Source organism: Dendroctonus ponderosae, unplaced genomic scaffold (assembly GCF_020466585.1).
Source record: "Dendroctonus ponderosae isolate FM_Combo_2020 unplaced genomic scaffold, Dpon_F_20191213v2 Dpon_F_20191213_4, whole genome shotgun sequence".
NCBI classification, from domain to species: Eukaryota; Metazoa; Arthropoda; class Insecta; order Coleoptera; family Curculionidae; genus Dendroctonus; species Dendroctonus ponderosae.
This window is the reverse complement of record NW_026018611.1, coordinates 6540585-6551450: the sequence shown is the minus strand read 5'-3', so window position 1 is coordinate 6551450 and position 10866 is coordinate 6540585. Positions and strand designations below refer to the sequence as shown.

The 10866-nt window shown below is 36.0% G+C and overlaps 1 protein-coding gene across 1 annotated transcript; it reads left to right on the top strand.

Moving 5' to 3' along the window:
- The first annotated feature begins 2627 nt into the window (after positions 1 to 2627).
- LOC109537144 lies at positions 2628 to 7218 on the top strand. The gene is made up of 2 exons (XM_019903745.2): positions 2628 to 2966; positions 6256 to 7218. Exon 2 carries the CDS (start codon positions 6271 to 6273, stop codon positions 6880 to 6882), a length of 612 nt encoding a protein of 203 aa, XP_019759304.1. The 5' UTR covers positions 2628 to 2966; positions 6256 to 6270; the 3' UTR covers positions 6883 to 7218.
- The last annotated feature ends 3648 nt before the right edge of the window (positions 7219 to 10866 follow it).

The window sequence follows — 10866 nt, the reverse complement described above, 5'->3', positions numbered from 1 at the left end:
TAACCACCAGGTGCACTTGAGTAAAACTGCGCTTTTGAGGACAATTTTTACTACAGCGGCAAAAATCAGACTCCTGGGCCACTTTGATTACATTTTCGCATTTTTTAAACTTAAGTGTCTTCTTCAAACTGGAAAGGTTTGAGGTTGGTAGTTGTTTAAGATTTGAAGTTAGGAATTTTTCAAGCATGAACTGCACTTCAATAAAAACGCGGTTTTTTCAGGCCAATATTTACTAAGCCTCAAATAATCAGGCTTTCGGGTAATTTAGGTAAATTTTTTAAATTAAAATCAAATCCTGGGTTCTTCAGTCATTTATTGTTCATTTATCAATTTAAAAAAACGTTTCGGTGTTTTCCACCATCATCAGTTTTAATGTGTAGCGTTGTTGCTACTTTACGCCTTGGCATGTATTTTCTTTCAATTGAAACACAGTCAGGAAAGTACGTACAATGGTAAATTTTTTACACGTTTTAGAGCCAAGCGTCGTCAAGAAAGTAGGAAAATTACTTTAAGTTGCTACCTGCTCTAAGTAGGAAGTTGCGATTTTTTAAATTGCAAGATGCACTTGAGTGAACACGCGATTTTTCGGGACAATATTTACTAAGGCGGCAAAAATCAGGTTTTTCCGAAAATTGAGATACAAATTCCGCATGTTTTAGTCTCAAGCTCCTTCTATAAATTGGGACGATTTCAAGTTGCTACTTGTTGTAGATCGGAAGTTAGGAATTTATCAAGTACAAGATCCATTTGACTGAAAACATGTTTTTTTAGGCCATTATTTACTAAGCCAGCAAAAATCAGGAGTTGGGATGATTTGGATGAAACTCTCCGACGTTATAGACACAAGTGTTTCCTATGAAACAGGAGAGTTTCAGGTTGCTACTTGCTCTAAATTGAAAATTACGAATTTTTCAAACACAAGGTGCACATGACTAAAGACGCGCTTTTTAGGCCAATATTTCCAGAGCCGAAAAAATCAGGCTTTTGAGCATTTATATTAAATTTCCACAAGTTTTAGATCCAAATGTCTTATATAAAAACGAAGACTTCCAAGTTGCTACCTGATTTCTATTGTAAGTTACGAATTTTTTTAGCATAAGGTGGGCTTGACCGAAAACGCACTTTTTTACGTTAATATTTACTAAGGCGGCAAAATTCAGACTTTTGGGCAATTTTGTATCAAATCGTTAGACGTTCTAGACTCAAGTGTTTCCTATGAAACAGGAGAGTTTCAGGTTGCTACTTGCTCTAAATTGAAAATTACGAATTTTTCAAACACAAGGTGCACATGACTGAAGACGCGCTTTTTAGGCCAATATTTCCAGAGCCGAAAAAATCAGGCTTTTGAGCATTTATATTAAATTTCCACAAGTTTTAGATTCAGGTTTCAAGTTGCTACCTGATTTCTATTGCAAGTTACGAATTTTTTTAGCATAAGGTGGGCCTGAGCGAAAACGCACTTTTTTAGAAAAATATTTACAAAGCCGGCAAAATTCAGACTTTTGGGCAATTTTGTATCAAATCCTCAGACGTTTGAGCCTCCAGTTTTGTCTAAGAAACAGGAGAGTTTCAGGTTGCTACTTGCTCTAGATTGGAAGTTACGAAATTTTCAAACACAAGGTGCACACGACACAGATGCGCTTTTTGGTCCAATATTTCCAGAGCCGACAAAAATCAGGCTTTTGGGCGATTTATATGAAATTTCGACAAGTTTTAGAGCCAAGTGGCTTCTATAAAGAAGGAGAGTTTCAAGTTGCTGCCTGCTCTGGAGTGAAAATTACGATTTTTTAAAAGCACAAGGTGCGCTGGAGCTTAAACGCACTCTATTAGGTCAATATTCACCAAGGCCGCAAAAGTCAAGATTTTGGGCAACTTACTGTGTATTTCTCAAAAACGGATTTCAGATGAGAAATTAAGGTCCAGAAAGACTCATTTGTTGCATTTTACGGATATAAGTGATTTTGGAAGATTTTGGATCGTCTTCCGATCGACAATCTTCCATTTATTTGGCCCAAGGAATCTTGGCCATCTTCTCATCATCTTCAAATATCCACTAAAAAAATATGTTTTTGTTTTTACGGCGATCCAAAATGTTCCAAAATCAATCAGCAATCTGTTAATGCCGCAGAAAATCAGCGAAAAATGCTGTTTATCCATAAAATGCAGCAGGTAAGTTTCCCTTATTAGCCTGTAAACTCTTCCCCAATTTACAAGAACTTGTTCCTAACAACACTTTTTCTGCAAGATTTTTGCAGTTGATTCTATAGGATCCATTCAAATTTTTCCTATTCTTGTGAGTTAACAACTGTTTATTACACAATCGTTGTTTATAAATTGGATGCGACCAACATACGGAGAACATGCTCAAATCATGTTTCTTCCTACGTGATTAACACGGGATAGGATATCCATTATTAACAACAATTAAACGGCCAGTGCAGTAGAAAATCGTCACCAACTAGACGAAAAATTTGAGCCAAAATTGTCTTTCTGCCGCAGTTAATTCTGGCCATTCACCCAAGCGTTGCCCAGTACGTTTTTACTTCGTCCTAGATCAATTTTGCATTAAACCTGCACCATTTGAACGAACAATTGCTAAAAACAATGGCCCCATTTGCGCCGCCTCTGACCAGTCACAATAATCCAAGTGGGGACGTTACGCCGGCCTCCAAACAATCCAAGCACACTTTGAAGGCCTCTTTATGCTCCCAAGAGAATCGATCATTTCATTCACATTTATCATTTGCCGCTTTCAACATTTCAACGAATTTTGATCAGTGTTTTTGAAATTTGAACATTTCAGAGTGCAATTCAAGTGATATGGAATGTTTGCAGCTCGACCTCAACAGTTGATGGTAACATTTCTTGGATCAGTGTGTAGTTTTCGCTTGAAGAAAATGCGCTTTGGAGTTTGAGGAACTGAGCAAAAAATCCAAGCTGACTGTGAATAATTAACTCACCCAAAGGTAAGTTGAAGATGAGGATGTTTTCTTCGTGTGAAGAAGATTTCGCGCTTTGGTTTTTCAAAGATTTGTCTTCTTGTCAGGAAGAAAACAATGCGAAAACTTTCTCAATTAAACTAGTAAGTTTAGTTTAAACTTTAATGGACAGTTAATAACAATTATTTGCAGAAAAACGAGTTTTTTTTGGATATGCAAACATCAAATTAGCACGCTTTTTTCGAATGATTTTCGCCCAATTCGCTTGTAATTAACGCATGTTTAACGTCTAACACGATAAAGAGGTCGATGCTGATAAAAATGTTTGAAAATAACTGTTTAGTGTGTCAATTAGGATCAGATTGAACGTTTGATCATTAGTCATCAAGAGCATTCGCAAAAACCACAAAATTAACAGATTTTATTAATTTTTTTGCCCAAACTGCCTGTAATTTTTGAAAAGCACTATACAGGATGCTGAAAAAAAGCAACTTAAAAAAATGGTTTAAGAACCTTTTCACTCGATGAAAGGAGAAAACGGTTGGAGATTCTACCAGCCGAAACGTTGTGCTAAAAGCATCTTTGCAATTCAATGGAAGTGTGAATAAACCATTCAATTCTACTGAGGGACCAAAAACTCTGAGCGTCTCCCACAATTAACTCTCGTCTGTGGGCATTGATGATAATTTCGGATTGGTTTTTTTGAAACACTCTGTACAGGTAGACTGGTTCAGGGATAAATAAACATGTAAAGTGTGGACCTGCGTTAGAAAGTAGTTTTCCAGGAGGTATTTATATAAAATCACCCCATGAGGCGGAATCCGAATGATTCAGATCTGTTGATCCCGGCGGCCTTTTCAACCATGGGTCTTGATAACCCATACTATTTACGTGCTTAGTAACCGATAAATCATTTGTTATTACTAATAAGCGTCCAACATCCAAGTGTTTGGAGTCGTAGTTTTTAAGTGAAAAACATTAGAAAAACTCAGTCGGTTACATAAGACGAAAACATTAATTTAAAATATTTGAAATGACTCAAATCCATTTCTTATTGATTCACGGGTTTAAAGAAACTAAAAGTGCATGTCGCGGTTCAAAGTCTACAAGTTGAAGGTCGGTATCTGTAATTTTCATATAAATTCCCCCTGAAATGGTGCAAAAACCTAATTGGAACCATTACTAATTGGGAATTTTACATTTTAATTAATTGGCGTCATTGAAACCGAGCAAACACAACGTGCCGCTGACCTTTGCTTTATTTGCTGAATTCAGGAATTCTATCCATTATTGCACCTAGCAGGTAGTAAATAAACAATGTTTATTTATCGAATAGGAAAAACTAGAAGTTTCGGAACAATGGGAATTTATCAGGAAACCTTAAATAGAGCAAACATTGGATAACGATGCGTTAGAGATTAGACGACGAAACTGCCAGATCATATACAGAGTGAACCTTTGAAAATTTGCAACCGATATATCTGGGGAACAGAAAAAGATACCAAAAGCGCATCAAACTCCGCTGTTTAAACGTTTTCAAAAACAATTAAAAATTGCGTTACAAAACGCAAAATTTGATGAAAAGACAATGGACGACAACAAAGCTTCAACTATATTAGTTTCACTTTTACGCACAAAAACCCATTTACTAGCGATTATAATTGCGAAAATTTCCCCAAAAGTTAATTATTTGTTATTATCAATTATTAGAAGGTAACATCAATTATCCGCCCTATCAGTCATATTATGGCAAATTATCGGAAAATTATCATTAATTTGTATACATTTCCATTAATATTTAGGGTTCAAAGCCGAACAGCGACAATTGCCCACTAAATCGCTAATTCTATCAATTGCGGCCGCGACAAAGCTTGAACTTTAATCCGAACTAATTGGATGAAAAAAATGTATAAGAAAACACAATTAATGGGACCAGAACCAATTTTTCACTGCGTTTAACTACATTATCCAAAGTCGCAATTATTTTCACTGAAACGACATTTTTTTCGCTTTTATTAGGAAAGTTTGAAGTTGATTTATCAATTGATCACAATTGATATTTAATTAACAATCAAATTTCTAGTTTCATTGGTTGACGACAAAATGCATTTATTTGCACAAAATCTCATTTGTTGGTTGTTTAACAGCAATTTTGAGGAGTGGCAATTATTCCTACTAAATCAACAATTTTTTCTTTATCATAAACAAATTTCGAAGTTAGAATTTTATATTGGATCGCAGAAGAAAAAATGCAATTAATTGCACAAAAAATCATTTGCCGGTAGTTTAACGGCAATTTTAATGAGCAACAATTATTCCCACTAAATCGTCACTGTGCTCTAAAAATTTGCTTTAAGCGTTTCCACTCAAAATTGGAAACGTTCGAAAATTCACAAGTTATACAGGGTGGTGCAACTTAATTGTAAGAAGCTTTGGGAGACCAAATAGTGGCAATAAATGTAAAAGAAAAAAATTTAAAAACAGATTTAAAATATTAAAAATTGGTAGGTTATTTGGTTTCCATTTTTTTCTTTGATGAAAAGTTTTACAATGACATCGTTCATTAAACAAAAAAGCAAATATTTACTCGCACTTACAGAAAAAGGACACATGTTCTTCATGAATTTTTACATAATTTTTCAGTTTTCTTCCGAGCAAAAGATTTTAATTTTTTAAGAAACAAACCGACAATTTTAAGACTTTTTGGACAAAAAACTGTTTAATAAAGAAATTGGCGAAAAGCTAACTTGCAAGTTTACCTGGTTTATTTTGCAAACATTTACTTGCTGTAAAAAAACCCTCTACTAGTGATGGTAATGCCGAAAATTGAAGAAACCTAATGGACATGAAGGCCAAAAAAAGGCTTCTGCACCGAAAACACGATTGCGCTTTAATTCCTTTCAGTAGCAGAAAAATGGAAAAAATCCTGCTCCTTACTTGTATAATTATTGGGATTTAAACAAAAAAAACTGAATTTTCTTTAAACGCTGTAAATTCATCTTCATATTTCCTTGCGCAGATCAATTAATTCCTGCGAATTCAAATGCAACTGCTGGCACTAATATCAATTTCCTGCGCGCAATTAAGGGTATGACGTCCGCAGTTCTTAATATTGCAAGCCAGGTCTCGTCGTCCAAATTTGGAACTTCCATACAATAACATTGTCTTTCGTGGCAATGTAGTTCAGCGAATGCTTTCTATTTCTTTCATTAGTCCATTTAGAACGTTAAACTTTGCTAAAAATACGTCCGTAATTTTAGCAATGTTCTTGCAGCCTCAAACACATTTCCTGATATTTTTCTGATGTTTCTTGCAGAAAAGCCACTAGAAAATGTCGACTGCCATCCTGCAGAGCCACGTATCCACCATCCTGCCGAAGGAAGTGGCCACATTATCGAAAAATCCCTCCAAAATGGAGGAAAAGCCCCACTTCAACCGCTCCTGCAGCATTGACACCATCAAGCAAATAAACACGCTAATTTGTTCGCCCGAATCCTATTTCCTGCCAGCCATCATTACCACTTGGCTGAAAACTGGACAGAACAGTCTGCATTCATCCACAGAAAAGACGATTTTCATGTTTCGATCGTTAATTTTCGGCTCGGTGCTTTTCAAGTTCTTGTTAAAAGGGGCCAAGTCGGGCGATTCGAGCGGCCAAACATGTAAACTGGACCTTCAAACGGTGCTGTTGCAAATCATTGCCAATTTGAATGAGCGTCTTCTGATTGCCATTGAAACTGCTTGGGTGATTTCCTTGGCGTTCTACCTGACTGTAGCTGTGATGACAACGCAATTGTCTGTATGTTTGTTCTATTTGTGCCAAAATACTGTTCCTGTAGGTTTAGGGTTCTTAGTTTTAAGTGCCAGCTTCATTACAGCGATTGGTCACAAGCTAAACGCCTTCTACTTACGAAAGCGAGACTCCAAGCGAAAAAGCCAATAGAGACTGATTGGGTTTTCACCGATTTACTTAAGGGATGTGCTTTAATGCTGAACTAAACAGTGAATAAACTGCATAGTTTTAGGGACTGTAGACTGTATATTTAGAGTTTAGGTTGTTGATATTGGCAAAAGAGTTCTAGTGTTTTTTCATTCGGAAAAAACTGATATTTAGACTTGTGCATAAGGCTGAATGAATAGGAGGTTATAATGTTAGTGAGTTTTTAGGCGCTTTTTTTGTACAATACTAGTGAGTGCGCTAAGCACCATGGAGTAGAACTGTTTTTCCAAATTTTGGATATTTGTGTTGAAAATGAAAATATATTGTTTTGTTTTGTTACTTGCTTTTAGTTTATTGTGTGTTTTTATTTATTAAAAAACTATAAACACCGGAGGAGCCACTGATTTTTCCCACGCTCCCAAACCTCTGTATTTGGTAAAAGCGCCGATAATACTTGCAAAGCAATCTAAAAAAAATCACAAGTTGTTAACTACATGACGAATTTATCTGAAACTTTAGCCCGATATGGACAGAGAACTGATGAAAATTGAGGAGAAAATTGGTATTCATTGGCCCAAAGTCTGATTTTTGGGAAATTTTTAAACTTCAGTTTAAAGATAAACAAAAACTATAGCTTGCAATACCTCTCTAAAAATATTACAACTCCCTAAACAACTGAGGTATTAACTAGAAACTTCCTCAAAACGTTTGAAAACCATTGGGGAAAGTTGAGAAAAAACTTATTGGCATGCAAAAAGACACTTCCACACCTCAGAATTAGTAAAAACCGCCTTCAAAATTTGCAACGCTCTAAAAAGTGTCATAACTTCCAACTGATGAACAATTTATTTGAAAGTTTTACACAAAATATACAGGGAATAGACGAAGCTTGAGAAGAGAATTCGGGTCCATTGGCAGAGTGACTGATTTTTGAAATATTTTCAAACTAGTCTGAAAAAACATTGATACCGCTTGCAATAGTTCTCTAAAAACGTTGCAACTCCCGATACAACACAGGTATTAACTTAAAACTTCTTCAAAGCGCTTGGAAATTATTAGGAAACGCTAAGAAAACATAATAATTGGCATCGGAAATTGCACTGACCTTTTTAATTTTTAATTGTTGAGTTGAAACTGCCGTTGCAAGTTGCAAAACATTCTAAAAAAAATCATAACTTCCAAAGCAGATCCATCATGTATCTGAAACTTCTTCTAAACGTTTACAAAGTATGGAGGAAAGTTCCGGAAATAATTTACATCCATTGGCAAAGTGTGTGATTTTTTAGAAATTTCCAAACTCGAGCCCAAAAAATCACTTCTGTGTACACGAGATCTAAAAAAGTTTCAACTTTCAACAGAGTTAATAACTTGAAAATTTCTCAAAACCTTTGCAAACCATTAGGGAAAGGTGAGGAAGTAAATCACATCCGTTGGCAAAGTGTATGATTTTTCAGAAATTTACAAATTCGAGCCCAAAAAATCACTTACACGAGATTCCAACCCAATTAATAGAGGTGATAATTTGAAAAATTTCATAACGTTTGCAAACTATTGGGGAAATTTGGCAAAAAGTCCATTAGTATTAGAAAAGGCATAAAACTCATTGGTATGAGAAAAAGTTTTGATTTTTCAGATTTCAAGACTTCAAACCTCAATATTTAGCAAAACCGCCTTTAAAACTTTCAAAACTCAAAAAATGTATAACTTCCAAACCAGCTGAAGAATTTATCGGAAACTTTTGCACAATATGTACAAGAAACTGACGAAACTTGAGAGGATATTTGGTATCGATTGGCGCAAGTTCTGATTTTTGAGAAATTGTTAAACTTGAGTCTGGCAAGAAAAAAATACTACCGCTAGCAACCGATCTCTATAAAAATGTTAACTCCCGAATCAACAGGGGTTTAAACGTAAAACTTTTTCAAAACGTCTGCGAATTATACGGAAAAAAAGTTGAGAAAAAGATTTATATCCAGTGGCGTAGTGCCTGACTTTTTAGGCAATTTTCAAACTTGAGCCCTTGAGCAAAGAAAAATCGTTACTCCTCGCAATAGCTCCCGAAAAAAATGTATAACATTGAAACCATCCAAAGAATCTACTTAAAATTTATTCGCAACATAGAGCGAGTATGAAGAAAGGTTGGAAAAAACATATCCATTGGCGCAGTTTGTGGTTTTGCAGAAATTGCCAAACTTAAGTATAAAAAGAGTCAAAAACATGCGGTTGCGGTAGTTTCCTTAAAAAATAGAAACTCCTAAAGCAAATGAGGGATCAACTGGCAACCTCTTACACAGATGTGGGAATCATTGAGGAATGTTGTGGATAAAATACGTTGGCATCGTGCAAAGCACCGATTTTTCAAACCATCGCAAATATAAGATTGTCTAAAAACCGCTTTTAAAACTTGGAAGAAATCCTAAAAAATTGACTAACTTTCCGATTAAAAGAGGAATGTCATTTGAAACTTCTTCCCAAAATGTATATTCAGTGGCGTAGTTTCTGTTTTTTTTGTATAATTTCGAACTTCAGTGGAAGAAGAGAAGCTATTTAAAAAATACACAAGTCGCGAACCAAATGCAGCATCAATTTGAAACTTCTGCATCAAACATGGGAATCATTGAAAAAAATGGGGCATAAGACTCATTGGCAAGGGAAAAGACACTGATTTTTCAGACCGTCAAAGATCAGTATTAGGCCAAACCGCATTTTAAACATACAAGGCATTCTAAAAAAAATCATAAGTTCCAAACCTCAAACAGAATCCACCTGAGGCTTCTTCACGAAATTTACAAAGCACGGACGAAAACTGTGGAAAAAATTCATATTCATTGGCGTAGTGTCCAATTTTTCAGAAATTTTCAAACTGGAACTTGACAAGAAATTACCACCGCAACTTGCAATAAAAAAATCACAACTCTCACACCAAATGCCGCATCGGCTTCAAACTTCTCCGGAATACATGCAAATCTTTGGGGAAACTTGGGAATAAAATTCATTGGAACCGGTGAGTTTTAAACCCCCCTAAACCCTTAGACCCTTTGAAACTTCGAGGGCATTAAAAAAAATCATATCTTTCAAACCAGACACAGTATCAATCTGAAATTGCCTCAGTACATATACAAAACACGTACAATTGTTGAATAGAAAACTCACAAGTATGGGCGTAGCCAGCGATTTTTCAGAAAATTCCTCATCGCAACCGCTTTCAAAAGCACAATTTTCAGTAGATCAGCAATGACACCTATGAGCGGGGGAACGTGTAATTGCGGAAAATTCTCGAGTTCCACAAGCCATGCCATCAGTGGAGATTTTCCGGAACTAGCAATCCAAATAAATGATTTCCCCGACCGCTTTTCCATTTACATAATCATCATTTTAGAACCCGAGTTTGTCAAGCCGTGAAAAATCAAGTTTTAGTGCGATTTTAACCAAATTTTCAGCATTTTCAGAATCAACCTTCTTCTAAAAATTGCGCGAATTTCAAGTCGCTGCCTGCTCAAGATCAGAAGTGAGACATGTTTTTATCGATGAGGTGCAGTTAATTCCAAACCGCACACAAAAGCTCAACAAGTGTCGCCATCAGTGGAGATTTTCCGGAACTAGCGACGCAAAAAATGATTTCCTGGAATCCATTTCCGACGCAAAAACTGAAAATCTTTACTAAAGGGGTGCGTTCCGTTATACCACTTTACGCTGTTGTATATAAAAGTGGAAGGTTTTCTGTGCAAAATGTCCCATTAATTAAGAAAAGTGGATGTGATTGCCAGCTCGGAAGTGGCAAATGAGGAAAAACTTCCAAAAAAACATTTTTCTGATAATTTGCCATTACAAACTGCTGAGAACAGCTGGAAGATTTGATGAAAACTTTCGAATATACCCTGAGTTTTCCGACGCCGAGTTTCCCTGGCAACGGGCGGTGACAATTGGCTGCGCGCGACCCCCTCCCCTTTTCCAGCACATTTTCCACCGAATGTCAAATGCGCGCAC